Below are 24,945 nucleotides of genomic sequence, written 5' to 3' on the forward strand. Positions count from 1 at the left end.
GTAGAATTAGGGTTTTGTGAGAGTGGTGTAAGTATTTCTGTAGTGTTTTGTGTGGCACTGGTGTAGTACAAAAATACATCCAGATTTTATGATTGAAGATGAAGACATTTGTTTTTTGTGTATTATTTTTCAAATAAGTTTTATTTACTATCACAACTTAGTGAGGACTAGGTGAAGGTCAAATATAAATATATTAAACCAGAAAGTCTTAAGGGGGTGTATACATTTTCACCACACTGTATGTATTGAGGAGAGGTATGTGCAGTTGTATGAATATTTGTCTGGTGTGTGTGCATGGAAGTGATACGAGTATTTGTGTAGTGTGTTTTGTATGGTGTTTGTTTTAGTTCCCTTCAATTGTATTGAATCCTTGAGTCCTTTTTGTAACAATGAGTAAGAAGGGCTGCTTCCTTACTGCAGACTGTTGCTTTAAGTACAAGCATGTTCCATGCAAATCTGATGAAACGTCTGTCTGGAAAAGGCAGAGTTCATTACACAGACTTATCTGACTTTTAAAAGTCAGATTTCACAGTGGAAAATTTGACTTTACTTATTGAAATTGTCACAATTGTGCATGGGAATTACAGACGTAACATATTATAGCGTGAGGTTGCCAAAACAGACTCCAGGACACCTTTATAAGGAGAACTGAACTTTAGTGGCCTTAACTATTTCCACGGGGGTTAAGCCTAAGTTAAAAGGAGGACCTGACTACAGGCCTGAGCTACTCCACATCCTGAAGAACGTCCTGCCACTCCCTCCTCCACTCTCTGCTTCAGGCCCCCCAGGGAGGGCGAGGCCCTGGGGCTGCAGGGGAAGCGTCCGGTTCCTCCTGTACACACCGATCTAACAGCTCAGGGCTTAGGCACTCCAGCCCCAGGGTGTCTTCCTGCCAAACGCCCAGTGGGGAACGTATGGCACCAACTGCTGGCACCAAACTTTCTGGAAGGCTTCTTCCTGTGTGAGCTCTGCTGAGTGAGGCAGAGGATGGTCCACTTCCCCGGTGTTAATCTGACCAGCAAGCAGTAGTAACCAGAAAAGCCTGGAGCAATGCATCTCTCTGGTCTATGACATCCCCTCACTGCCTGAGCGTGCCAGCGATATAGGATTATCTATTGTATATAAACTGTACATCTATCTCCATATTTATATCTATATCTATTAGCTATATAATATATATAAACATGATCAGATTATATTTTCCTGTGTAACACTGTTGTAATCATCTGTCTCAGGGTCCTACAGTGGGTGTCTTGACTGTACTGTGCAGTGCAGACGATTACTGTGACTCTTGAATGACTCACTGCACTGGAGCTCCAGCTCCAAGGTCTAGCAGCTTGTCACTGATACACAGATGCCTTCGTTTCACTCATCAGCTGCAGCTGTGGAGCTCCAGTAGACATTTGGAGAATGCACTAGGGTTGTCTGGTAGTTCTGAAACTGACAGAGAAATGTGACTGCTACCCATCCCCTGGACTTGACGAAGAGCCAGATCGCCTGCGACTTGCAGGAGACATTAAAGCTCTTCACAGGAGCACAGTTCGCTTGGGACTTTGCGGTCATGGACACTTTGGTGGATCAGATGCTCCATCACAAGGTACTGCGGGGCTGTGGGACTTTGGCCCAGCCTTTTTGAACGATGTGGTGATCTACAGTACTGCCTAGGGACGGCATGTACAGCAAGTGACCATCACGATGCCTGTTCTTTCTGTAATCTAAGACAAACACTCGAATGCCTCAATCAGTATTTTTTCCAGTTGTTTTGCAATAAAAAGGAGTGTATTTTTTGACACATTCTTGAACTATCCTCAAGGGATTTTAAAGGAAGCCTTTATCACTCCAGGTACTGACATTCTTCAGTTCCTAAAGTGAAGTACTGCAGACTTCATAATACAGTACTTACAAGATCTTACACAGGTTCAGAGGCATTGCATCTGAAACAAGGATACCCACATCTGTTCTGTTCCTATGCAATATTAACTTATGTTGATGTATACAGGGTGTCACAGTGACTCAGTAGTTAGCATTGCTGCCTCCCAGCACTGGGCCCTGGGTTCAATTCCTGACCTGGGTTCCTACTGTACTTGTGTGGAGTTTGCATGTTCATGTGGGTTTCCTCCTGGTACTCCAGTTTCCTCTCACGCTCCAAAAAATATTGGTAGGTCAACTGGATTCCTGGGTCCTGGCGTGTCTCTGTCTGTGTGTGTCCCTTCCACGGTCTATCCTGCCTTGAGCCAGTTACTTGCCAAGATAGGCTCCAGATGCCAGCCACCCTGTATTGGAAGAAGTGGTTAGAAAATGGACGGCTGATGTACTGTATCTATTTGGACGTTTATCGGTAGTTTCTCCATATCAATTTAAGACAAAGCTTTTTTACACCTTGATTACCCCTAATCTCACTCTCTCTGCTTCCCCATCTGAATGATAACCAGTTTAGCGAAATTTGACAGCCCAGTGTTGCAACTCAAATAAATCGAGAATACATTTCCATTATTTAACTATCGTACTGTACCTGTTAAATACTCACAAAAGGTACAGTACTTCTTCCCATTTACACACAAAATCAAAACCTCTCTCCCATTGAACACTACTGAAACAATCAATTCCGATTCATTAGGGGCTCAAATTGTTTCCGTTCAACATAAAATAAGAAAAAAATAAGAAACTGTGAATTTCGGTAATTTTAATATGTGGAGTTTTTCCTCGCATACCCGGGTCTTCTCTTATTTATTCAAATATTACCACCGTTTTCTTTACAATCCACAATAGAGCGGTCCATTAAGTACCGCTGAAGTGTAGATCCTCGAATTACAAACTGAGCTAAATCAAATCCCTAGAGATGAGACGAGACAATAGCTGATCGCTGTATCGGATTATACAAGGAAGCACGTGTTAACCCCTTCGGCACATTAAAGCGAATTTTAATTATAAAGAAAGGTTCTGACTGTGATTGCAGAGCTAAACATGACAGTTTAGAGGCAATGAAAGCAACTCTTGCGCCTGTACAAACTGAACTTGGCCGGAGTCAGCCGTGCGCTTCCAGCCGGCCAGCACTACTCCGGGTCATGAACGGTTAATTTGTCGGAGGAAGTCCCTCCTCACGGGTTTCTACGGAGGAGCTGGATTACACCATCGCAATAAACCAGCGAGAAGCCAGCCTTTCCCATCACACCCGGGTTGCGCAGAGATCATAGAGTTCACCCAGGATTGAAGGATAAAACTCCGGGACTGTAATAACCCAGCGCGAAGAGACACTTTCAAAGGAAACGGCCCGGCATACGGTACCAGACCCTGAACAACAGACTGCAGGGGCTGCCGACTTTTTTGCGGTTTCCTGCTGGCGAGCAGAGCAGAGTAGAGGTACTGTACCTGTGCAGCACCTGCCTCTCTCTTCTCTCGCAGCGACTTCACTCCCGAACATTCCTCGGCTTATGTACTCACGCCTCCCAGGCATTTCGGTATCGGTTCGTTGGAGATTCCTCCGTTTGGTTTGAACGATATACAGTACGCACCAAGGATAATGCTTAGCCATGGAAAGGCACCAAGCTGATAACCCGCCTTCGGGCTCGGCGACGTGAAGGCGGTCCGGTCCTGCTGCTCTCTCTCTCTGCACGCTTGATATTCCGGGGGGGCGGACTGGACTGCAGGCGCGCCGCGGCTGTTTTGCTCTGGGAGTGTGGCCAGAGCAGACACCGGCTCTCGGGGATGCGTGTAGTCCCATTAATATATCACCGTTACGAATATGAGCTGCTGTCGGTGTGTGGTGGCATTTTTAGCGAGCTCCTGGCTCTGTCTGCTCCTGCTGGATGGAGCCGTACTGATCAGTGGCGCGCTTCCCCGGTCGGGGACGGTCCGGAGTCCCAGCGGGTCGGGACTGGAGCGGCACCCGGGCTTAGGGATCACCGGAGGGACTGAAAGAAACGACACACAGATCGGAGTACCGGACAACGCAGCTGCCCGACTTCCCCACTCCACAGAGCCCGGTAATTGCACTTTTATACGGATTTATTTTAGAGGTTCATTCAAGTTCAGGTTTACATTAGCTGTTGGGGACTTCGAACCTTTATTATTTTTGCTCAGCAATCATCGGAATGCCTGTTAAATGTATCTTCAGATCTCTCCTTGTACTGTATTCTTTGGGTGTTAAAAATAAATTGCGTTTAAGTCGTTTAACTTTTAAACTTTCAGTCTGTAGTTTTTTTGCAGATGGTGCTTCAGTTTAGAGGACAGTAGACCTGTTTTTAAGGCTCTCATGTTTTGCGATTGTTTCTGGGGAAATGTGACAGACGAGAGAGAAAAGGATGTCAGTGCACTGGGAGAGCTGTAGAAACACGTGGTAGTATTCAGAAGGTACGCTTTCGAGTTGCACCCAACACTATTCGCTGCGTAGCTCCTAATACTTGATAGGTGAGTCATTATTTGAACCGCTTTGCGGTTATTTCCACAATGTGTTCCTGGACATACAGTACATACTGGTACTGTTGTTCATGTGTTGTGAACGGACAAGAAGAGGCGTCACTTTCTCAGTGTGTTTGATAATGAAAGCTAGACCCGATTATACTCTAGATTACAGTCTCAAAAAGCCCCATTGCGCAGTTGCTTGTACAAATTAAATAATGCAGTTCGATTTTTAATGATGTACAAACTAGTAAGCAATTATTTACTATCAACGTGAAGGAGTAATTTAATATTTGATTTAGCAGAAATACCAAAAGTGATTTTTTGACGTGCTGTGCCCATTGACGGTTTAGTTATGTTGGACGTGAAGTTCCGGCTGAAATTTTAGTCTTTGCCGTTGAAAAAAACCTTAAAAACGTTTTTAATTAGAGGAATTGTCACAACAGGTTTCTACGAACTTACAGGCCAGGCTGTGGGTCAGGAGACCCCCTGTGTGAGAGAGTATAGTGTTACAGTAATTAACAGTCTGAGATATAAAACTAAAAAATATCAGTGCTTGGCATTGATATAATGAGTTCAGTTTGTTAAAAGGTGCTCTAAACTGTACAGGTCAGCTCATCAAAGGAGATGAGTCTCGTCATCTTTGTTTCTTCTAAGCAGTATTACTGTATCGGAACAAGTAAAAGGTTTATTCCATGCTGAAAAGAGAAGAAAGGAAACACGATGTTGCTGCTGTGGAGCCTTCTTTGGGTGTTCGAGTATTACTGTATTACTAAGAAGAGAGCGTATGCTCTGTATTGCACAGGCTCATTTGGAACAGAGGTGACTGGGGTGTGTGTGCTGTGGTGCTCTGATTTCACCATCTCCCTTAGTTCAGTTATTGTGCCCAATCCTTACCTGCCCATCTTCAAGTCTCTTGTTTCCCAGCGGTGTCTAGTCTCAGAGACTTTGATATTTTTAGACTTTTAGTTATAGGGAAGCATTTTGTGTGTGTGTGTTTATGATAAAGCAGGATTTTCACTTATTTGAATGTTAAGATTTAAGTGGTTGCAAACGAGGAGGCCAGTTGGCCCATCCAGCCTGTTCCTGTTTGGATGTTTATATCTGGTGGTTCCAAGGATCACGTGCAGCTGTTTCTTGAAAGACGCCATGTTGTCAGCTTCAGCAACATGGCTACTCTAGGTACTCCCACCACCCTTTGTGTAAAGAAGTGTCCGCTGAATGTTGTTGGCCTTTACTGATTTGTTGGTGATTCCTGTTAGACAATGGTGAAAGAGATCATTTAAGATGCTGGATAAGGGTGAGGTGGTTTTGCTTATTCTGCAGATTTGCAGGCTTGAACACTGTCCCCTATTCCATATCGTTCACTAGATTAGACCATCTTGGGACAGTTTCACAGATTTGATTCACAACGGATTAGGGATAATCAGGCTGTGAAAAGCCACCACCTTAGATTGAAATGGAGAAACTGTACCAATAAACATACTAGTTTTCAGCATAAGGTAATATTGCATAGGAAACAGAAGTGGGTATCCTTGTCTGCAGCACTGTTAGGAACTGAAGAGTGCATTACCTGGACTCATAAAGGCTTTCTTTTACAGTTTTACACAAAGTGTTTGTCATGCATTACAGAACTAATACATTAATACTGTTCGCAGGCAGTACTCTGGGTCAAAACAGCATTCCAATAAGGTCGAGCCAAAGTCTCACAGCTCTGGGGCACCTAAAGTTCAAAATAATAGAGTGTCTGGTTTGGGCATGACAGCAAAGTCCACAGGGAACTGTATTCCTGTGCAGAATGTATTTTGCAGGTCAGAGGTGCTCCAGCTGTTCTTCAGTTCCAGGTGTTGGATAGCAGTCAAATTTCTCTATCATTACAAGATCTATGAGGCAATTCTGTGCGCTTTACAGGAAATTACTGCTCCGATTCTAAAGCTGCAGCTGATGAGAGAAATGAAGGCATCTGAGTATCAGTGTATCAGTGACAAGCTGGTAGATGCTGAGACCACAGCTCCAGTGCAGTGAATCACAGTGATGGTCTGTCAGGACACACACTGTAGGACTGTGAGGTGGTGGATTACAACAGTGAAGGAAATTTGAGTGGAACAGCAGAGCTGAAGAGTGAAACAGCCTCTGTTTCTGTCAACAAAACTGGGGTGTAACCTGTGGCCTTCATGCAGTCCCAGACGGAACAAATGAGTTCAGTCATTTTGTTTGAAAGATACCAACGGGTCTGCTGTCTGCAGTGCACAGCTTTTCATAGGAGTCTGACCTTCAGAGGTTTACTATGAGCTGGGGTTTACTAGCCCAGTGCGTAGGAGAGGGTCTTCCAAGTGGAAGGAGGTCAAGGAAAGAGGAAAGAGGAATCGGTATAGAGGTGGCCCACAAATCTTACATCAAGGCATCCAAGTGACATCTTTTAAAAGGCTCCAAAAATTCACAAACTGAATTTGGGTTCACAGACTGGGGGGATCTTCAGACATGTTAGTCAGGGAAAGACTGGCCTTCCTCTCAAACTGCTGTGACATTTGTTCACAGGCCTTCATTTTTGTGTTACAGCTGCTAGAATCCCAGTTATATCGCACTTACAGAGCGCCTAGAGTGCCTAGAGTGTATATTGTAGGGTCTAGGTACAAAGAGGCTCGGTTGTTCAGTAGCTGCATGTCTCTTCCTGTGCTGTGGAGGTCTGCTCTTGTACAGCTCTGTGAGTATGTGACAGAGTGGGGCATTCTTACCCCATAGGAGCTTTCCTGGTTCATTTGTTTTCTCTAGGCCTCCAGGCTTTCTGCACTTAAATAGGGCCCCAAGCAGAACTGAAGGTCTTTTTACGAGCCGCAGATTGCACCACCCTGGACTGACAGTAAGCCCTCCGTTGCACATGGAGCCGCGTCAACAAAAGAGCAAGTGTTTCTCCTCCGATTAAGGCTAAAGCACCTTATACAGAAACGTGCGGTCGCTCGCCTGCTGGCCCTTAATCCCATCTGCAGCTCCTGGCTCCCTGGCAGGGCAGCGGCCTCCACCGGGGGTTTATCTTAAGGAACTTAGGTTTGTTTAAAGCCGTCCTTTTCCCTGAGGTGCGACGCTTTCTTGGCTGAAGCTGACGGGCCTCTGGGGGGCATCCAAAAAAAGAAGCACCAAAACCCCTGGAAGCTGACATGCGCCTCGCGGTCGGGGCTCGATTTAGGTCATCCCTGAGGCTCCTGCTGTTGGAAGAGCTTCAGTACACGAGCCACTGAAATCTGGATGTAATGAAGCCTATTTATTTGCTTTGAATAGACCTCCGTTAGGTCTGTTTTTCCACCATGTAAGGCTTCTAGGTGAAGGAAAGGAACTGTGGCAAAGGAACAAGTAAAGGCTCAGTCCATGCCAAACAATAGAAAGGTGAAACAGGAATTTTTGCTTTCTTCGGGGGTGTGGAAGAGAAAGGAAGATGGTGACAGTACAAAGGACAGAGTGGGTGAGAATGGGCACACGGCCCTGCTGAGCCAAGAGCTGTGGCCAGAGGAGAGTCCCCTCGCCAGCTGGTCCTGCAGCTCACTGGCAGCAGCCAGCCCCGGGACAGCACAACAAATACAACACAAATCACAACACAAGCCAAACAACACTACCTCACACACACAACACAGTGAAATGCTACAGGACTCTAAACAAAATCAATACACACTAGCTGAGTATATGACCAGGGAAAGAGACAGCAAAGAGAAACAGACTCTGACAGACCTGGCTGCCCAGAGAGGAAAGGCTCAGTGACCACAGCCTGGACATAGAAACTGGACACAGACAGACTTGGCTGCCCAGAGAGGACAGGCTCAGTGACCACAGCCTGGCCATAGAAACTGGACACAGACAGACCTGGCTGCCCAGAGAGGACAGGCTCAGTGACCACAGCCTGGCCATAGAAACTGGACACAGACAGACCTGGCTGCCCAGAGAGGACAGACTCAATGACTGCAGCCTGGCCATAGAAACTGGACACAGACAGACCTGGCTGCCCAGAGAGGACAGGCTGTGCTCCCACTGCCAACAGGGAGAAGCAGACAGAGATGCACTTTCTACTGCACTGTGACAGATACTCTGGGATTAGAGAAACATTCTTCTCTAAAATAACAAATCTTATCCTAGAATCCCCACTCCTGGCAGAATAAGAACTGTTTCTAATCCTACTGGAGGAGGAAACTCAACAGAGCTGCAGCCCAGTAGGTGATCTCCTGTCATGGCCTGAGGGACATTGAGACTGTCTCTCAGTAATGCTCCATTTGTTTGGGTGAAGATTTATGATGATGTGTCTATATTGTAAATGTCTGTAATAATGTCTGTTGTGATAATTGTATCTGTTTTGGCAACACTGTAATTCATCGATCGGTCATGCCAATAAAGCTCTCTGAATCTGAATTTCTATCCACGGGAAGGGGGATCGGGGGGGAGAGGTATGAAATGCTCCCATCTGTAAAGGAATTGAGAGGTTTCTAAAGAAATTAGTCTGTTGTTAAGAAAAGGGGGAAGGTGTGGTCCAAGTTTCAGGATAATCTTGGCTTCAGAAGTTCCTCTTGAAAAAGAACCCTGAAATCTCTGTAAAAGGACACGTCGTTTCTCCTCGCTGTTTTTCAGAACGAAATGAACCTTTACTTGTCCCTGCGCAGCCAGCGTACACTGATGCAGCTCCCTGCTCGAACACTCGAGCCGCTGTCCCAGCCTGCTGGCAGTGGGGAGGGAGGTGTCTGGCTTCAGGCCTGGGCTCACCTGTGGAGAGGTTTAGTGTAAGAAGGTCTTCCCAGGGTTTCACAGATAATTAGAAAGTTGAAAAAACAGAAGGTTATTCTGCCAGTCTAGCTCATGTGGTAGGTTGCAGGTAATGAGGATCACATTTGACCCCTTCTGGGAGTAAACCAATGTATTTGCTTGTGGATATTAATACACTTGCCCTTAACATTGTCATCTAATTCAGGCTTCACTTATTTGGAAGTCTGTTGTGTTGAGTGTAATAGATTTGAGGATTTAGAATACGTGAAATACACGATTCGTATATTACTTTAGTCAAAAGTCAAAACGGTACTATAGTCTTTTTTTAATTAATATTAAAACATTTTTTCCACAAAAACTAAGTAGCATATATTGATAGTGTATAGGAAATGGCTAACAGCTTTTAAGAAAACCTTATTTTAGGTTTTTACATCTATCCATCATCTTATCCAACCATTCTCTAGCCACTTTAACCTATACAGTGTTGCTGGGGAGCTCTCTTGACAAGACAGGTGGGGTACACCTTAGAAAGGACGCCGGTCCATCGCGGGGCACACAGATACTCGCGCACGTACACCAGGGCCAGTTTTCCCAGAAGCCAAGTCCTCTGCCAGCATGTCTCTGGACTGTGGGAGGAAACCAGAGCACCCTGTGGAAACTCACATGAACATGGAGAGACCATGCAAACTCCACACAGACAGGACCCCAGGAATTAAACCCAGGGCTCCAACACTGTGAAGCAGCAGTGCTCACCACTGTACCGCCACATTTTCTATTCCAGTTGCTGAGAAATGTTTTCCTGTATATACAAAGACAATACAATTCAAAAGCAAATTCAAGTTTGATACTTAATTATAACTGATGGGTTGTGATTGATCAGTAGGGCAAAATCAACATTTCTTTCCTTTCTGTTTTTCTGGAGTTCTCCCATTTCAGGGACCATCAGTAGTCTGCCACGATTGTGATGTCCCTTGGGATCCTTTTCCGTGATCCTGAAATCCTGGTGGAATCTTTCCCCTTTAAATAGTCCTCATGTGAGAGAAGAAAATGATCTTTTAGGCTCTTGTTGCAGCCCAGGTGTTCAATTTTGCTGAACACTCCACTGATAATGTCCCTGTAGTTGGGATCTTTGTTTTCCCGGAAAACTGCTCATCCTGTGTCAGCAAAAGATTTGCCACCTTTGACTTTTTTCATAGCTGAGTGTTACTACAAATGAATTTGAAGCTGCTTCGCCACTGTGCTGTATCTCTTGTCCTTATCTAATGCTTTGACTAGTATCCAGTCCAGCTTTGTATGCAGTTGTGGTATCAAAACCTTGTTAGGCCTAATCAGATTTTCATGGATGATGTTAATTGAATCTGGTGTAATTGTGTTCCTGGGTGGCCTTATCTCCTTTTCCCGGTTTTGCTTTCTCCTTGACTGTCCTTTTTGAACACGAAGCCAAGAACTATTTTCATGTACAGAGCATTGCAGTTGTAAATCCAGGCAGCGTTCCTTGATAATGCAACTTATAGCAAAATTACTTAAAAAGCGTAGTTAATAGACAAAAGGAGTATTGTATTAAGCTTGGTATGTTCCCAACTTGCAGTTCAGACACGTATATATGCATATAACGTACCTATAACCCATAACGAACAATACATAGAAATAGATAAGACAAGTACTGTATATTGAGGGCTGCAGTAGTTTGCATTGCTGCCTTGCAGTTCTGGGTCCCTGGGTTCAGTTCTGCTGTCTGTGTGGAGTTTGTGTGTTCTCTTCTCCCACAGTCCAAAGACCTGCTGGTAGGTTTATAAGCTTCTGGGAAACTCGGCCCTGATGTGTGTGCCCTATGATAATAATAATAATAATAATAATAATAATAATAAAAAACTTCATTTTATATCGCGCCTTTAAAGTGGCTTTACAGAATGACAACAACAATAAATAAAAAGAATACACAAGATAAAACACAATTACAATATACAGAGGAGACCGTGGATGGTGGTAGTAAGTAAAGGCTTTTCTAAAGAAGAAGGTTTTGAGTCTGGATTTGAAGGAGTTTAGAGAAGGTGACTGTCTGATATCCTTGGGCAGAGAGTTCCAGAGCTTGGGGGCATAACAGGAGAAGGCCCTGTCACTCACACAATGTAGATGGGCTTGGGGGACAGTTAGGAGACCAGAATTAGAAGAGCGAAGGTTGCGAGGTGGGGAGTAGGACGCTAATAGTTCAGACAGGTACTGTGGTGCCCTGCCATGCAGAGCCTTATAGGTGAGCATGAGGATTTTAAAGTCTACATGGAATTTGACTGGAAGCCAGTGCAAAGACTCCAGGATAGGAGTAATGTGATCATTTGCACTAGACCTGGTCAGGATTCTGGCTGCTGAATTTTGGACATGATGGACTGGTGTCCTGTCCGGGTTGTGCCTTGCTTTGAGCCAGTTGCTTGCTGGGATAGGCTCTCTCTCCCCCATGACTGTGGTTAGAAAATGGATGGATGGATGAATGGATGGATGGATAGTAAGTTAAATGTGGATAGTGAAACAGGGCCTGCTCCCCATTCCTCTTGAGTTTTATCAGGTCTGCTCTCACAGCGAGACTCACATTAACGCGTTGCCTGTTGCGAAGAGCACTTCCCTTTGCACCAGCGCTTGATTAAAGGATGGCACTATGTTACTAGGTTTTGGTATACATATACGGCATACATTGGAATCCCTGCAATGTAAAATGAATTTCAGTTTATTTAATAGACCATGTGCTGTGTAAGTAAATGATGAATATCAAGGCAACTGATAATGGCGATCCTCGATCAGCTGGACTGCTGACCAAACCCCATGCACAAAACGTACAAATTGCTGCCCACTGATGTCAGACCCTGTGTCCAACCATTTCCAAAATAAACTCCAAATTCTTGTATGTTTCTGTCATAAACACTGAATTTTCAACAGGCGGAGAAGTCTTATTTGTTGCCATAGTGAAAACATGTTTTTGAGAAATAAAACCATTCCAGTCAGCTCCCTGGTTGAGGTGCAGCTCCCAAGTACAGTATGTACTGTATCACTTCCTGAATGTCATTGCAGTAGACAAGTGTGTTGTGTGTGGAACAAAATCACTGAAATTGCCTTTCCTAATGTCTGTGCTATGAAAGTGTTTTGGGAACAAGTGGACCTTTTGCTTGGAGTCTAAATCCCAGAACATGTATCAGGAGTCTTTTGACAAATGCAGATCTGTAACTGAATCACAGCTCACTGTGTGTGACATTTGCGATTCAGAAAGCGTTTCATCTGTGTGTGTAGTGATCTGTATCGTCTTCAGCTTCATGTGATGACGGAGTCACAGAGACCACACAAATACATAAATACTCTCCAGACTCCTGAGTGCCATATATATAATCCTGGTCAAGACAATGTGAGTCATAAAAATTTCTCCCAGCCATTGCTTGGAAGAAGCTAGGGTATCAACTTCAACAACATGGTTGAACAAACTGGTTGCATAAGAAGTGGTAGGGGATAAAGTTGCTTCTGGACAGTAATTTTCTAAACAGTGTCCAGTTATAGTGGTAGCAGGCACTGTGCAGTCATTGCTTGCAGTGTTAGATTGTCCAAAAGGACTGTGGTCATTTGGGATCCAGTGTCAGAGTAAATGCCACATGACTTGGAGAAGAGAGTTACTTCAGAGGTAATCTAGGTGTGTCAAAGCAAGGGGGTGAGTACTTATGCATTCAATTAATTTCAGTTTTTTTAAATATGGATTTTTTTTCACTTTGACATTATAGAGTACTTTGTCTTGATGAGTGGCAAAAATTCTCAGTTAAATACTGTACATCATGGCTCCATGCTGTAACACAATAAAATGTGAAAAAGTCCAAGGGGGGTGTAGACTTTCTATAGGCACTGTATAACTAGTATCGTGACTGAATTCCAATTTACAGTTCCACTGAATTCCACTGTGCAGTCCGGCCTTCCTAATTCGATCTTTATTCAGTTGAAGTGATTTCTCCCTTTGCCTCACCTGCTCAGTGGTGTGTAGCTGGTTCCAAATAGCTGCTGCGTGTCATTTAGGTGCTGCTGTAGAGTGGAGGTTGAAGAGGGTCTGCTACAGTACATGCAGAACGCTTTGGGATCCTTTGGGGTGCAAAATGCAGCTTAAGTACAGCAGTTCTTAATTGCTTATATTATTAGGTGGGACATTGCTTCTGTCCTGGGTTTGATTTCTGCCTGCGGTGCCTTCTGTGTGGAGCCTACATGTTCTCCCCTATCGTCATGTGTGATTTCTGTTAGTGCTCTAGCTTCCTCTCACCTTCAGAGCGGAGACAGGTGGGTTATTTGGGGTCTTTAAGCTGTGTGTATGTGCCCTGTGTAAGGGCCCAGCATCACCACAGCCCTTGTAAGGAGTAATCAGTTTGCCGTTGACTGTGAGCATCATCGTCAGGGTAAGTGCGGTATAATCTGATCAGCAGGATTGACCAGTGAACTCTGTCTGCTTCTGTTCTCCCCAGGTGAGGAGAGGGAGAGGAGATATGCACAGCCAGAGAGGACCACGCCCTTTGTCATTGTGGATGGAAACAGACTAAGTCTGAAAGAGGCTTTAAAGGTGAGAGGGAGCACAGAATGTCAGTCTGTTCTTTTATTGGACACCACAAGCACTGCACTCACTAAGGTCAAAAACTTCGGCTTGACACTTGAGCCCAACACTGTGACATTGAGCTGCTGAGCACACTTGAGCCCAGCACAGTGACACTGAGCTACTGAGCACACTGCGGCCAGGACTGTGACACTGAGGTACTGAGCACACTGCGGCCCAGCACTGTGACACTGAGGTACTGAGCACACTGCGGCCCAGCACTGTGACACTGAGCTACTGAGCACACTGCGGCCCAGCACTGTGACACTGAGCTACTGAGCACACTGATGCCCAGCACTGTGACACTGAGGCACTGAGCACACTGCTGCCCAGTACTGTGACACTGAGGTACTGAGCACACTGCTGCCCAGCACTGTGACACTGAGGTACTGAGCACACTGGTGCCCAGCACTGTGACACTGAGGTACTGAGCACACTGGTGCCCAGCACTGTGACACTGAGGTACTGAGCACACTGCGGCCCAGCACTGTGACACTGAGGTACTGAGCACACTGCGGCCCAGCACTGTGACACTGAGGTACTGAGCACACTGCGGCCCAGCACTGTGACACTGAGCACACTGCGGCTTACCTTGTCATCTCTGCGTCTGGCCTGTGTGTTGAGTGGAGGAGGTGCGGTCCAGCTGTCACTATGTACTGTATTAACACACATCCGTATTGCTGGGCTTTTGATCTGCCCTGTCCTGTTTTTCTTTGTTTGAGAAACACTTCACATGCAAAAAACAGGAACAGATATCAAGACGGAAGATTACCAAAAAATATGGGGATACAGAATGGAAAGAAGAGGAAGAGGGTTTCTGCAAATTACCATGCGGTCATTGTGGCTGTAGCAGATTGCTACCGATGAGCTGACCTCTCCTGGCTGAGATTTAAAGTCAAACTGGATACCTGCCCGGCTCTTTGTGTGCACGTGATAATAGAGGGGAGAGTGAATGAGGGGAATTCTTCAGGAAATGACTTTACGTCTCCTTTCAGCTGCATAGGAAGTGTTCATCCCCTCCAACATGGCCCCTCCTTGCCCTTGTCAGGATACTGCTTTTCTTGCAGGAAGCCACAAAAAAAATCTGAAATCTGATTTCCTCTTTTTTTTAAGTTCCGCAAAAGGAAGCTTGATCACACAGTCCCTCTTTCCCTGCTCTCCTGCTGTACTCAGCAAATTGGAAATGCTTAGGCAGTCCTTCAGATTCTGGGAGTGTTAAATCACTGAGCTTTCAATTCGAGATCCAACAGGACTTTGTGTTTTTGTAATGAAAATATAATATAGTATCACCACCTTGTAGGCTTATCTTGTTAGAGCTCAGATGCTAAGACAGGCAGGGCCTGATCGGCACTCAGATGGGACATTTTCACAGGAAACCAGGCTGTTGCTGTGAATAGTCTTGGGGGACCAGTAGGTGACGCTCTTAATTTTCAAACCAATGTCCCCCAGCATGGTAAGCAGGGACACTGTGCTGTATGCAGTGCTGTCCTGCAGATGAGATATTAAACTGAGACACTGACTGCTGGGTCCTTAAAGATCAAATGCATCGTTTGTAGGAGTAGGGGGTCCTGGCTAAATTACATTCTAGACTCTACAGTCTAGCCTCCCTGCATTTCACTCATAATTCTGTTGGTGAAGCACTTTCTCACATTTCCTCCTGATCTGCTGTGCAGTTGGGCTGTTGGTACAGGATGGCTACTGGGCATCTGCCTTGTGGGTGCTGCTCTTCAGTGGCAGATGATCCACTTCTCTTACATGTGAAGTACTAGATCCTCTATTTGTTCATAAACTAGTCAGGTTTGCAGACAATGCCAAAATAAGGGGATAATTGCAAGCAGAAAGCAAGAATGATAGTTCTGAATAAAAATGTGAAATGTGCAGCTTGAAGAAGCTACATAAGGAAAAGAGGTGTTTATGTTGGCACTTCATGTACATCTTCTAGACAAAGTGGGGAAGCAAAGAGAAGACAAACAGAATATTAGAGTATATAGTTAAAAAAGAGGAGATTTAACATCTAGGGATGTTGAATGTACTAGTAAGAAAAAGAGGCAATATTGTATTTCGGGATGGAGCACAGAAAACATCTCTTTACACAAAGAGGTGCAGGTAATTGGAATAGGCTTTCCAGTCAGGTGCTTGTTGTCTAAAGTCTGGGCTGCCTTATATATTAATGTATTAAACGCGTAAGATGGCCAATTGACCACCTCTCATTTGCAGCCTTTCCCATGCTCTTAAAGTATAGAGCATGCTTAAAGACTGCTTACTTACAGGACAGTGAAATATTTCTACAGGATCCCACCTCCCGCTTTCAATCACAGGAATATAACGAGCTCACAGGTAGAACCCGGTGTAACCCTGACTCGACATGCACATGTGCTGTAGCCCTGAGCAGGGTGAGGCAGTGGCTGTGAGCTACACAGTGTTTTGAAAAAGAAAAGGAAAGGTGGGGAGACTTGACTAGGTGTGGCTGCAGATTTTTGATCTCCTATTCATCCAGCAACTGAACACACCTCAAGGTGAAGAGTGGGCGACTTCCTTCAGCTCTTCCTTTCCAGCTGATTCTGTTGATAAGTGCCGAGCCAAACTGAGCCTGGCTTTAAAGAGCAGCATGCCTGGCTGCAGGCTGTGGGCTGTGGGTTCAGTAAGTCACTGTAGACAAAACACTGCTGCAGACATAGAGACCAGTACAGTATGACACCGAGGACATGGCACTGCCAGAGACATGGAGACCAGTACAGTATGATACTGAGGACATGGCACTGCCAGAGACATAGAGACTAGTACAGTATGATACTGAGGACATGGCACTGCCAGAGACATAGAGACTAGTACAGTATGACACTGAGGACATGGCACTGCCAGAGACATAGAGACCAGTATGTCACTGTAGACAAAACACTGCCACAGACATAGAGACCAGTATGTCACTGTAGACAAAACACTGCCTCAGACATAGAGACCAGTATGTCACCGAGGACACAGCACTGCCTAAGACATAGAGACCACTGTGTCGCCGAGGAGACGGCACTGCCTCAGACACAGAGACCACCGTGTCACTGAGGACACAGCACTGCCTCAGACACAGAGACCACCGTGTCACTGAGGACACAGCACTGCCTCAGACACAGAGACCACCGTGTCACTGAGGATACAGCACTGCCTCAGACATAGAGACCAGTATGTCACGGCCTCAAACAAAAAATCTAATATACTGTGCACTGTGTCACCCAGGACACAGAACACTGCTTCAGACAGAGACTAATATGCACTGTGTCACCCAGGACACAGCCTCTGCTTTATGTCAGTCTTGCGGCTGATCACTGAGTCGGTTCAGGAGTCACACTTTATTTTTCCAGCTCCCATCTAGGGAAGAAGTGCAGTTAGATGTCAGTCTGTCTGTGCAGCGAACGAGAGAGCAGTCTTTTTTCTTTGTCCATTGTTCTGCTTGCAATGTCCAGTGAGCTTGACAAGTTTCCAGGGCTGCCCTTGACGGAGAGACTGTCTCAAGCTCAGAGGCAGAGAGAGAGAAGATCCAGTACGCGCCTGACAGGGAATCTGCCTTGAGCTGGATTACTGAGCAGATCGGTTCTAATCTCATTGCTCTGACCTTTTGACTCAATGGTTCTGTGTGCTGTGCGGCAGCTCAGGGGGGCACCTCTGTTCTGGGGAGCAGGGTGGAGGGGGGCGCCCTCTGTTCTGGGGAGCAGGGTGGAGGGGGGCGCCCTCTGTTCTGGGGAGCAGGGTGGAGGGGGTGCCCTCTGTTCTGGGGAGCAGGGTGGAGGGGAGGCGCCCTCTGTTCTGGGGAGCAGGGTGGAGGGGGTGTTCTCTGTGCTGGGGAGCAGGGTGGAGGGGGGTGCCCTCTGTTCTGGGGAGCAGGGTGGAGGGGGTGTTCTCTGTGCTGGGGAGCAGGGTGGAGGGGGTGCCCTCTGTTCTGGGGAGCAGGGTGGAGGGGGTGTTCTCTGTGGTGGGGAGCAGGGTGGAGGGGGGTGCCCTCTGTTCTGGGGAGCAGGGTGGAGGGGGCGCCCTCTGTTCTGGAGAGCAGGGTGGAGGGGGTGTTCTCTGTGGTGGGGAGCAGGGTGGAGGGGGGTGCCCTCTGTTCTGGGGAGCAGGGTGGAGGGGGGCGCCCCTTTGCCTTGGGATGTGGTGGGGTCAAGAGGTCAAAGAGAGGGGAGAGGAGGATTTTGCCTGTGGAATGAATAATAAGCCTGGGTGATGTCCTGCTCGTGTGAATCAGCTCTAAGTCATTGAAGCCGACTTGATTTTGATCCCTATTCAACCTTTGCACGGTCGTTCTCACTACAATGTTCTACAGTTTAAATGTTTCCCTACACATCCTGCAAGGTTTGTTTTATCCATTATCGGCTGAGGCACAGTGAGAGGGTCCAGTGCACCTTCTGAGTAAAGCAGCTACACCCCAGATACTGTCCACCATTTTCTAGCTGCTTAATCCAGTACAGGCTCACAGTGTGAACTCCAAATGGACTCTCAGGAACTGCAGAACTGTAATCATCTTCCACAGCTGCAAACATAACCAGTGCTCCTGGCTCACATCTGAAAGAATGCCAGTTTTTTAATTAGACAGTGAATCGTCTTCACAGTCCTTGAGCATTCACACAACCCAGCAAGTACCAGTTGGGAGGTTTTGGGGAATTAAGGCCTGCTCAGTCTTTCCCGGCTGCAGGTACAGGAATGTCGGCATGTTCCCTCATTTGAAGTGAACGTGTGGGGCTGGAATAGCTGAGCCCTGTTTCCATTTTGTGCAATATCACCCAGCCGGAGAGTGGACAGTGATCAGTCAGGAGGGGCACAACTCTCACCCTTAGTCGATGAGGTCACCTCTGTTTTCGGGCCCTTGGTCCCGGGCCTGGCGGTCCTGTTCTGAACAGCTGTGTCCCGAAGGCTGGCTTCCTGACACACAGCCTCCTGTCGCCATCTCTGGGACCACAAGACCCCCGACCTGAGCTCTTGGGCAGGGAAAGACCAGAAACAACAGGCGCTGTTTCAGTGTGTGTGCTGTTTTGTTGATAAAATGCTGAAACAAAATGCACACGAATAAAATACTCCATTGTTTGTGTAGATAGGTACAGTAACATTACGATTCCAAATGTCAAAACTTCTTTACTAAGTGAAATTGCTTGTCTGTTTTGTCATTTCAATTGGAAGTAGCCTGCAGCTGCTAAAACCTGGAGTGAATCAGACATCTGACAATATTGTAAAACTGTGAAATCAATGCTCAAGGTTTTACAGTGCTGTCAGTAGGACTTCCAGCAGACCACAGTCTGATCTGTTAGTTTATCTAGTATAACAGTAATTTTGGAGTTCCCCTTTCAGGCAGCACTGCTCAAACTGGAAAGGCCTGGACACAGTGTAGGAGAGAGAGGGAGCAGAAAAAGAGAAGAGAGAACATTCTCTAATGCGATCTCTGGCTATGCGAGGAGGGTGAAGGAAATGTGATCCCACCCCTCTCCCCCTTCCCCTCCCAGCAGCTCCTCTCCATGCAGTCGTCACACAGTGAAGTCACCCTGCAGTGAGCCGGGACATTACCTCACACAGCGAGGAGGGAGGGGTGAGCTGGGAGAGCAGCCAGCGACTGGGCGTTATCCCACATTAACACTGCATTCAGCCTCTGATTCAGATAAGCCTGTTTCTTCAATGGCTTCAGCTGTTCTCTGAAAACAATGGAGCCAAAGAATGTTTTAACTCCTGCTGTACTGGCAGTGCATGGGCATCCCGTCTGGATTGAGCCATATGTCTGCAAAGAGTCTGGGAACAATATGTGCTGTATTGTTTAAGGTCCTTGTTACACCAGGAGGACAACTGTTCCAGTGGTTAATGTCCAGTCTTGTTAGACCGCGAGGGCAGCTGGTCCAGTATTTAAGGTCTGGTCTTATTACACCAGGAGTAGAATTGGTCCAGTGGGTTAAGACATAGGACTGTTACACTAGGAGTACAGCTGGTCCAGTAGTTAAGATACAGGACTGTTACACCAGGAGGACAGCTGGTCCAGTGGTTAAGATACAGGACTGTTACACCAGGAGGACAGATGGTCCAGTGGCTAAGGTCCAGTCTTGTTAGACCAGGAGGACAGCTAGTTCGGTGGCTAACGTCCAGTTTTGTTAGACCAGGAAGACAGCTGGTCCAGTGGTTAATGTCCACTCTTGTTAGACCAGGAGAACAGCTGGCCCAGTGGCTAAGATACAGGACTGTTATATTAGGAGGTTAAGGAGGTTGGTGGTTAAGGTCAGTATTATATATTCTTAAATGTATATCCTTTTATATAAAGTGAACACTCCACTCAAAGCACTTTTTCAGGTAACAGGGATCCCCTCCACAAGCACCAATGTGTACCCCCACCTGGATGATGCGCCAGAACGCTCACCACACATCAGCTAATAGTGGAGAGGAGAACAGAGTGATGAAGCCAGTTCAGAGATGGGGATTATTAGGAGGTCATGATTGGTAAAAGCCAATGAGAAATTTGGCCAGGACACCAGGGTTATACCCCTACTTGTTTTGAAACATAAAACCGAGGTCCTGATTAAAAATCCCAGGTTGTTTCTCAAAAAGAGTAGGGGTGCTACCCCGGCTTCACGGCCAAATTTCCCCTTGGCCTTTACCAGTCATGGCCTCCTAATAATCCCCATCTCTGAACTGGCTTCATCACCGGTGGGCGTTCTGGTGCACTGTGGCTGCCGTCGCATCATCCAGGTGGGGCTGCACGCAGGTGGTGGAGGAGGGGAGTCAACATTACCTGTAAAGCGCTTTGAGTGGCGTGTCCAGAAAAGCGCTATATAAGTGTGAGGAATTATTGTTATTAATTTTGGCCTCAGTCTCCTTTTGGAGCTGGTTCTGCTGGTAGAAAGCTGGCCTGAGCACTTAGTGTGCTCTCCACCTGGACAGGCCGAGCAGGAGCAGGCTGGGAGCAGGGGCCGTGCGCCCGCCGGCGAGAGAAAAAGCCAGGAAGAGGGCCGGGGAGGGGTGGGCGGAACCGGGCCTGGCAGGAGGGAGGCCGAGTTCCTGGAGCTCCTTCCTGTCGCGCAGCTGCTGACAGAGCCGCGCTGGACGCAGGTCGTGGCCCGCAGGCAGCTCTTCCGGGCTGTTCTCTCAGCGAGGTCTCTAGTGGTGAAGACGGGCACGTTGCCCTCCTGTGCCAGGCACGTGGCCCTCATTTCCCCCGCTGGCATGAGCGGACCAGGGCATGCAGGACATGCCGAAAAACAGCCTCTAGTCATAGCTGAAATGGAAGGGGGTATGACATACAGTAGCTTTTCTTACGATGTTTCTTTTTAAGTCTAGGGAGAAGAGTGACCAACAGTAAATAACTACTACTGCCAGTAAATTACTATGTGCAGCTAATGCTTAATACTGAACAAACAGCTTAGCAGTGTTACATATTTGATTGGATGAAGTGACTACAGTGACTTCTGTTTGTACAGAAAACCATGCACACTGTCTTTAATACCCCATCCTAGTTTAGTGTGTCCCTGGGGATAAACTGAGGATAAAACCAGTCCCCTTTGCTACCCACAGAGTTTCTTCTCAGTTTTATTGTTTTTTTTTATGAATCTCCTTGCCTTTCAAGGCCAGATCAATGCGGCAGAGAGCTTCAGCCCAGGTAATCGGGTTTTCTAAGAAGGTGAAGAGGAGGCTGTCTCTGTGGAAAGAGCAGCGAGTGCTGGAATAGTGAGAGTCAGCTGGCGGAAGCACGGACCTGGCTCTGAATTTACTGTACGGCGGCCCGGCAGAGGTTTCAGTTCTTCAGGTTTAATGTGTTCCCTGTAAGTGTTTATTGCTGCTGATGATGTAGTGTGGAATTTAAATGAAGGTTCTTCACTTCTCCTTCCCCTTTACAGCAACCTCCGTGGGCAGGAACAACATTCAGTCATGATCGGAAGAACGCGCATACCGTATAACCCAAGCTGGGAGAAAAATGTGTCTCTGATGGCGACATCACATTTTCTGCCTATGTGCAGTTTTAGATTCTTCTATGCTGACCAATGGGAGCTGAGTCTGTTCTCCGCACACTCAGGATTCAGGCTCTGCTCTGTCATGTTATCAATGCTAATTGAGTCAGCTGTCCATGGCTGCTGACTTTGGTGTAAAGAGATGGTTCCATTCTTAATGTTAAACATAAGGGGTGATTCATATTCACATATTTCATAGCTGACTGCACTTAGGACACCATAACGTCAAAATAAATGCTCCTTGTAACATTTATGTAAAGTGTAAATGAACAAGTGACATGGATCATGTTGGCAATACGAACAGCACACTTACTGTAGACTGGATTTTTCTTCAGCTGTTTCTTCACAGCCACCTTGAGTATTTTTTGAAGGAAGTTTGAAAAAGGTTTCCCACTGAGGGCAAAAATCTAGAACTTAGTTTTCCAAGGTGCTATTATTAGATTTTCACAATCTAAAATATTTATAATGATTATAAAGACTGTAAATGAGGACAGTGGGTCTAGTGTGCAGGTTAGTGCAGTGTGCTGTGTTAAAGTCAGCTGGTGAAGCATCAGAGGGATTATAATGACCAGTACTGTTGGGTTTTAGACTGTTTTATAAATGTAAGAAATTGGGGATCTTTAGGGAGAAAAGGACAGTCCCTTTTACAGTTAGCTCTATATTTGGTGTTTTCCAGTCTCTCCAATTTCTCAGTCTTTGTATCAAAAATCTTCATCCAGTCAACATGTACAATAGCAGCAGGAGTGACACCATGATGTCACATCAGCTAGACTTCAGTTGTACAATTTATTTCTAGGGCTAAAAGACAAAATGTGAAGGGAGGATGGTGCATTTAGAAATTGTTGCACATTAACCTTTTGGTCACAAAAATAGTAATTCCCGTACCAAATATATGGAAAAGGCTAGTCTGTGTAGGATAAAGACCTTCCCACTCCGTACGTACGTATGTTATGATTCACGTGGGGAGCTGCAAAGCAGCAAGCAGAGGTTAATTTCACTCTGAAAAGTAAAAAAAAAAATGAAAAGCTGAGTGAGTTCACCTTCAGAAGGCTCAAAAGCCAAAACTTTTTGTTTTACATTTCAGCCTGGAATTAACCTGTAAAATGATAACACAAATTATTTTAATAGAATAAGTTATATTTTTATGATGTTCTAAAAAAGAAATTGAATCCAGACTCCTTTGCATGTTTTTTTGTTGAAATTTAAATATTTAACTCTGAAGGACTGTAACAATATGCACTGGTAGACAGCATTTTCCTAGACTGATTGAAAGTCTATCTGTCAAAGATAGTGAGGGCAATTTTCATTCATCACTGGGAAGCCTGTTGAACTTCCCGTATCCAGTTCTGCTTGGTTTTGCACTACAAAGCTTAATGGTCCGATGCTTAAACATTCAGTTATGCTCTGACTCTCTCTGTTCCCCTGTTGGTTTACTGTGTGTCTCTCCTTGTGAAGATGGTGACGTACAGTAGTTCCCAGGCTGCTGGGCTGAGGAGATGGCGGAGAGAGCCAGCAGTGGAAACCACTCTTATCCAGGCTAGGTCCAGACTGTCGGTACACATGCCAATGTTGTGCACGAGTCACGAGTAGGACTTCCTACCCAGGTGCCTCCTGGGAGGAGCCCTGCCCAGAATCGGGTGTCGCTAACTTGGGGATCCCCCCCTCTCTCTGCAGAACGGCCACCCCGAGCGTCTGGAGTGCGGGCTGGAGGTGGGGGGCAGCCCGGTCCTGCTGGAGCTGGAGAAGAACCGGTAAGAACGGCACTGCCCCTGGGACAGCTGGGAAGGTCTGACTGAACCCGGATCTCCGAGAGAGAGGAGAGGGCAGGAGGGGGAGGAAAACCGGAGCAGAGTGGAACTGAGAGAGAAGTGGAGAGGGCGGACAGAAAGATGGAGAAGCAGTTTGAAGGGAGCAGGAGAAGGATGTCTAAATATGAAATAGTAGATGAACATAAGAGCAGTTTGAAGACGTGGGGGGGGGGGGCAGTCAGCCAGTCTTGCTTATTTGGTAGTTAAGTAGCCTAGTGAATCTAAAAAATTATCCAGCCTTTTCTTTAATGTGCGTTAATGAGTTTGGGCCTCAGCCACCTGGCTGGTGAACCTGTTCTAGACACCCACTACTCTTTCTGTAAAGAAATGTTTCCTGTTCTCTGTCCTAAGTGAATTCCCCTTAGGTTTCCAGTTTTGACCAGACCCCTTGCAATTTTGTAAACCCGGATTAAATCTCTTGGTCTCCTCTCTCCCTACCTGAACAGATCGATCCCATTCAACATGTTCCATCCAGTTTGTTCCCTGCCTGGAGCCCATTGTTTACCAGGATAGGCTGAGGCTCCCCCACAACCCTAAATTGGAAGAGGCGGTTAGATCATGGACAGACGTCTTCTGTATCCTAGCAGAACCACCTCTGTGATGTGCAGAGGTTATGTCCCTACTTTTGATGTGGACCACTGTCCACCCATCAGTGTTAGATTTCTTTTCTCAACACATCTGAGTTCTGTTTTTACATGCAGAGATCTAGAGATAGATTAGATATTGGTTCTGAGACGCTCAATCTACAGTATGATAACTGTTCCACACTCTTTGCAGTGTTGCTTGTCCTGTGATATTGTGACACCATTGCTCTTTGTTGGCGATGTTTCAGAGACTCCAGCTGCATGATAAGAATTCATCAAATGCAGAAGTTCCTCTTTCTTTTCTTCTATCCCCAGTGCAGTTGGAACATCAATATGGGCCCTTACAGTAATTTCCTGTTGCTTTATTGGTCATTTTCCCTTGGGATTCTCTCTTTGACTCTGTTTCCAGCGTATCTCCTTGGCAGATTTGCAGCAGACATACAGTAAACTGGATCCCTGTGGTAGACCTGCTTACATCTGCTTTCTAACACTGTTTCTTTTAAGATGACAAGTGCTTTCCTATTCAAGATCCAGTTCTCGGTCCACGTGCATACATTCCCTTGCCTTGATATGGAGAATTCTTTATCCTGGACCAGATGTCCAGGATAAATTTGCCAAGGAGATACACTCCAGCAGCAGCCATATCACTCTGCAACTCACAACTGGCAACCCACTGAAGCTCAGCAGGTGTGAGCCTGGTCAGTACCTGGATGGGAGACCTCCTGGGAAAAAGTTTGCTGCTGGATAAGTTTGCTGCTGGAAGAGGTGTTAGTGGGCCCAGCAGGGGGCGCTCACCCTGTGGTCCATGTGGGTCCTAATGCCCCAGCATAGTGACGGGGACACTATAC

General features: G+C 46.3%; 1 protein-coding gene across 8 annotated transcripts in view; it reads left to right on the forward strand.

Annotated features, from left to right (window-relative positions):
* The first annotated feature begins 3,111 nt into the window (after positions 1-3,111).
* adam15 (ADAM metallopeptidase domain 15) overlaps positions 3,112-24,945 on the forward strand; it is a 48,653-nt gene continuing 26,819 nt past the window's right edge. For 4 of the 8 annotated variants that reach the window (XM_088633329.1, XM_088633332.1, XM_088633331.1 and 1 more), the window contains exons 1-3: positions 3,113-3,983; positions 13,617-13,711; positions 23,380-23,456. In XM_088633329.1, coding sequence (XP_088489455.1) covers positions 3,743-3,983; positions 13,617-13,711; positions 23,380-23,456 — 413 coding nt within the window. In that variant the 5' untranslated portion in view covers positions 3,113-3,742. Of the gene's footprint in view, positions 3,984-13,616; positions 13,712-23,379; positions 23,457-24,945 lie in introns of all 8 variants that reach the window. The other 4 variants (XM_088633334.1, XM_088633335.1, XM_088633328.1 and 1 more) reach the window with 3 other exon arrangements.

Source organism: Lepisosteus platostomus, chromosome 1 (genome assembly GCF_059453375.1).
Source record: "Lepisosteus platostomus isolate fLepPlt1 chromosome 1, fLepPlt1.hap1, whole genome shotgun sequence".
Lineage (NCBI taxonomy): Eukaryota > Metazoa > Chordata > Actinopteri > Semionotiformes > Lepisosteidae > Lepisosteus > Lepisosteus platostomus.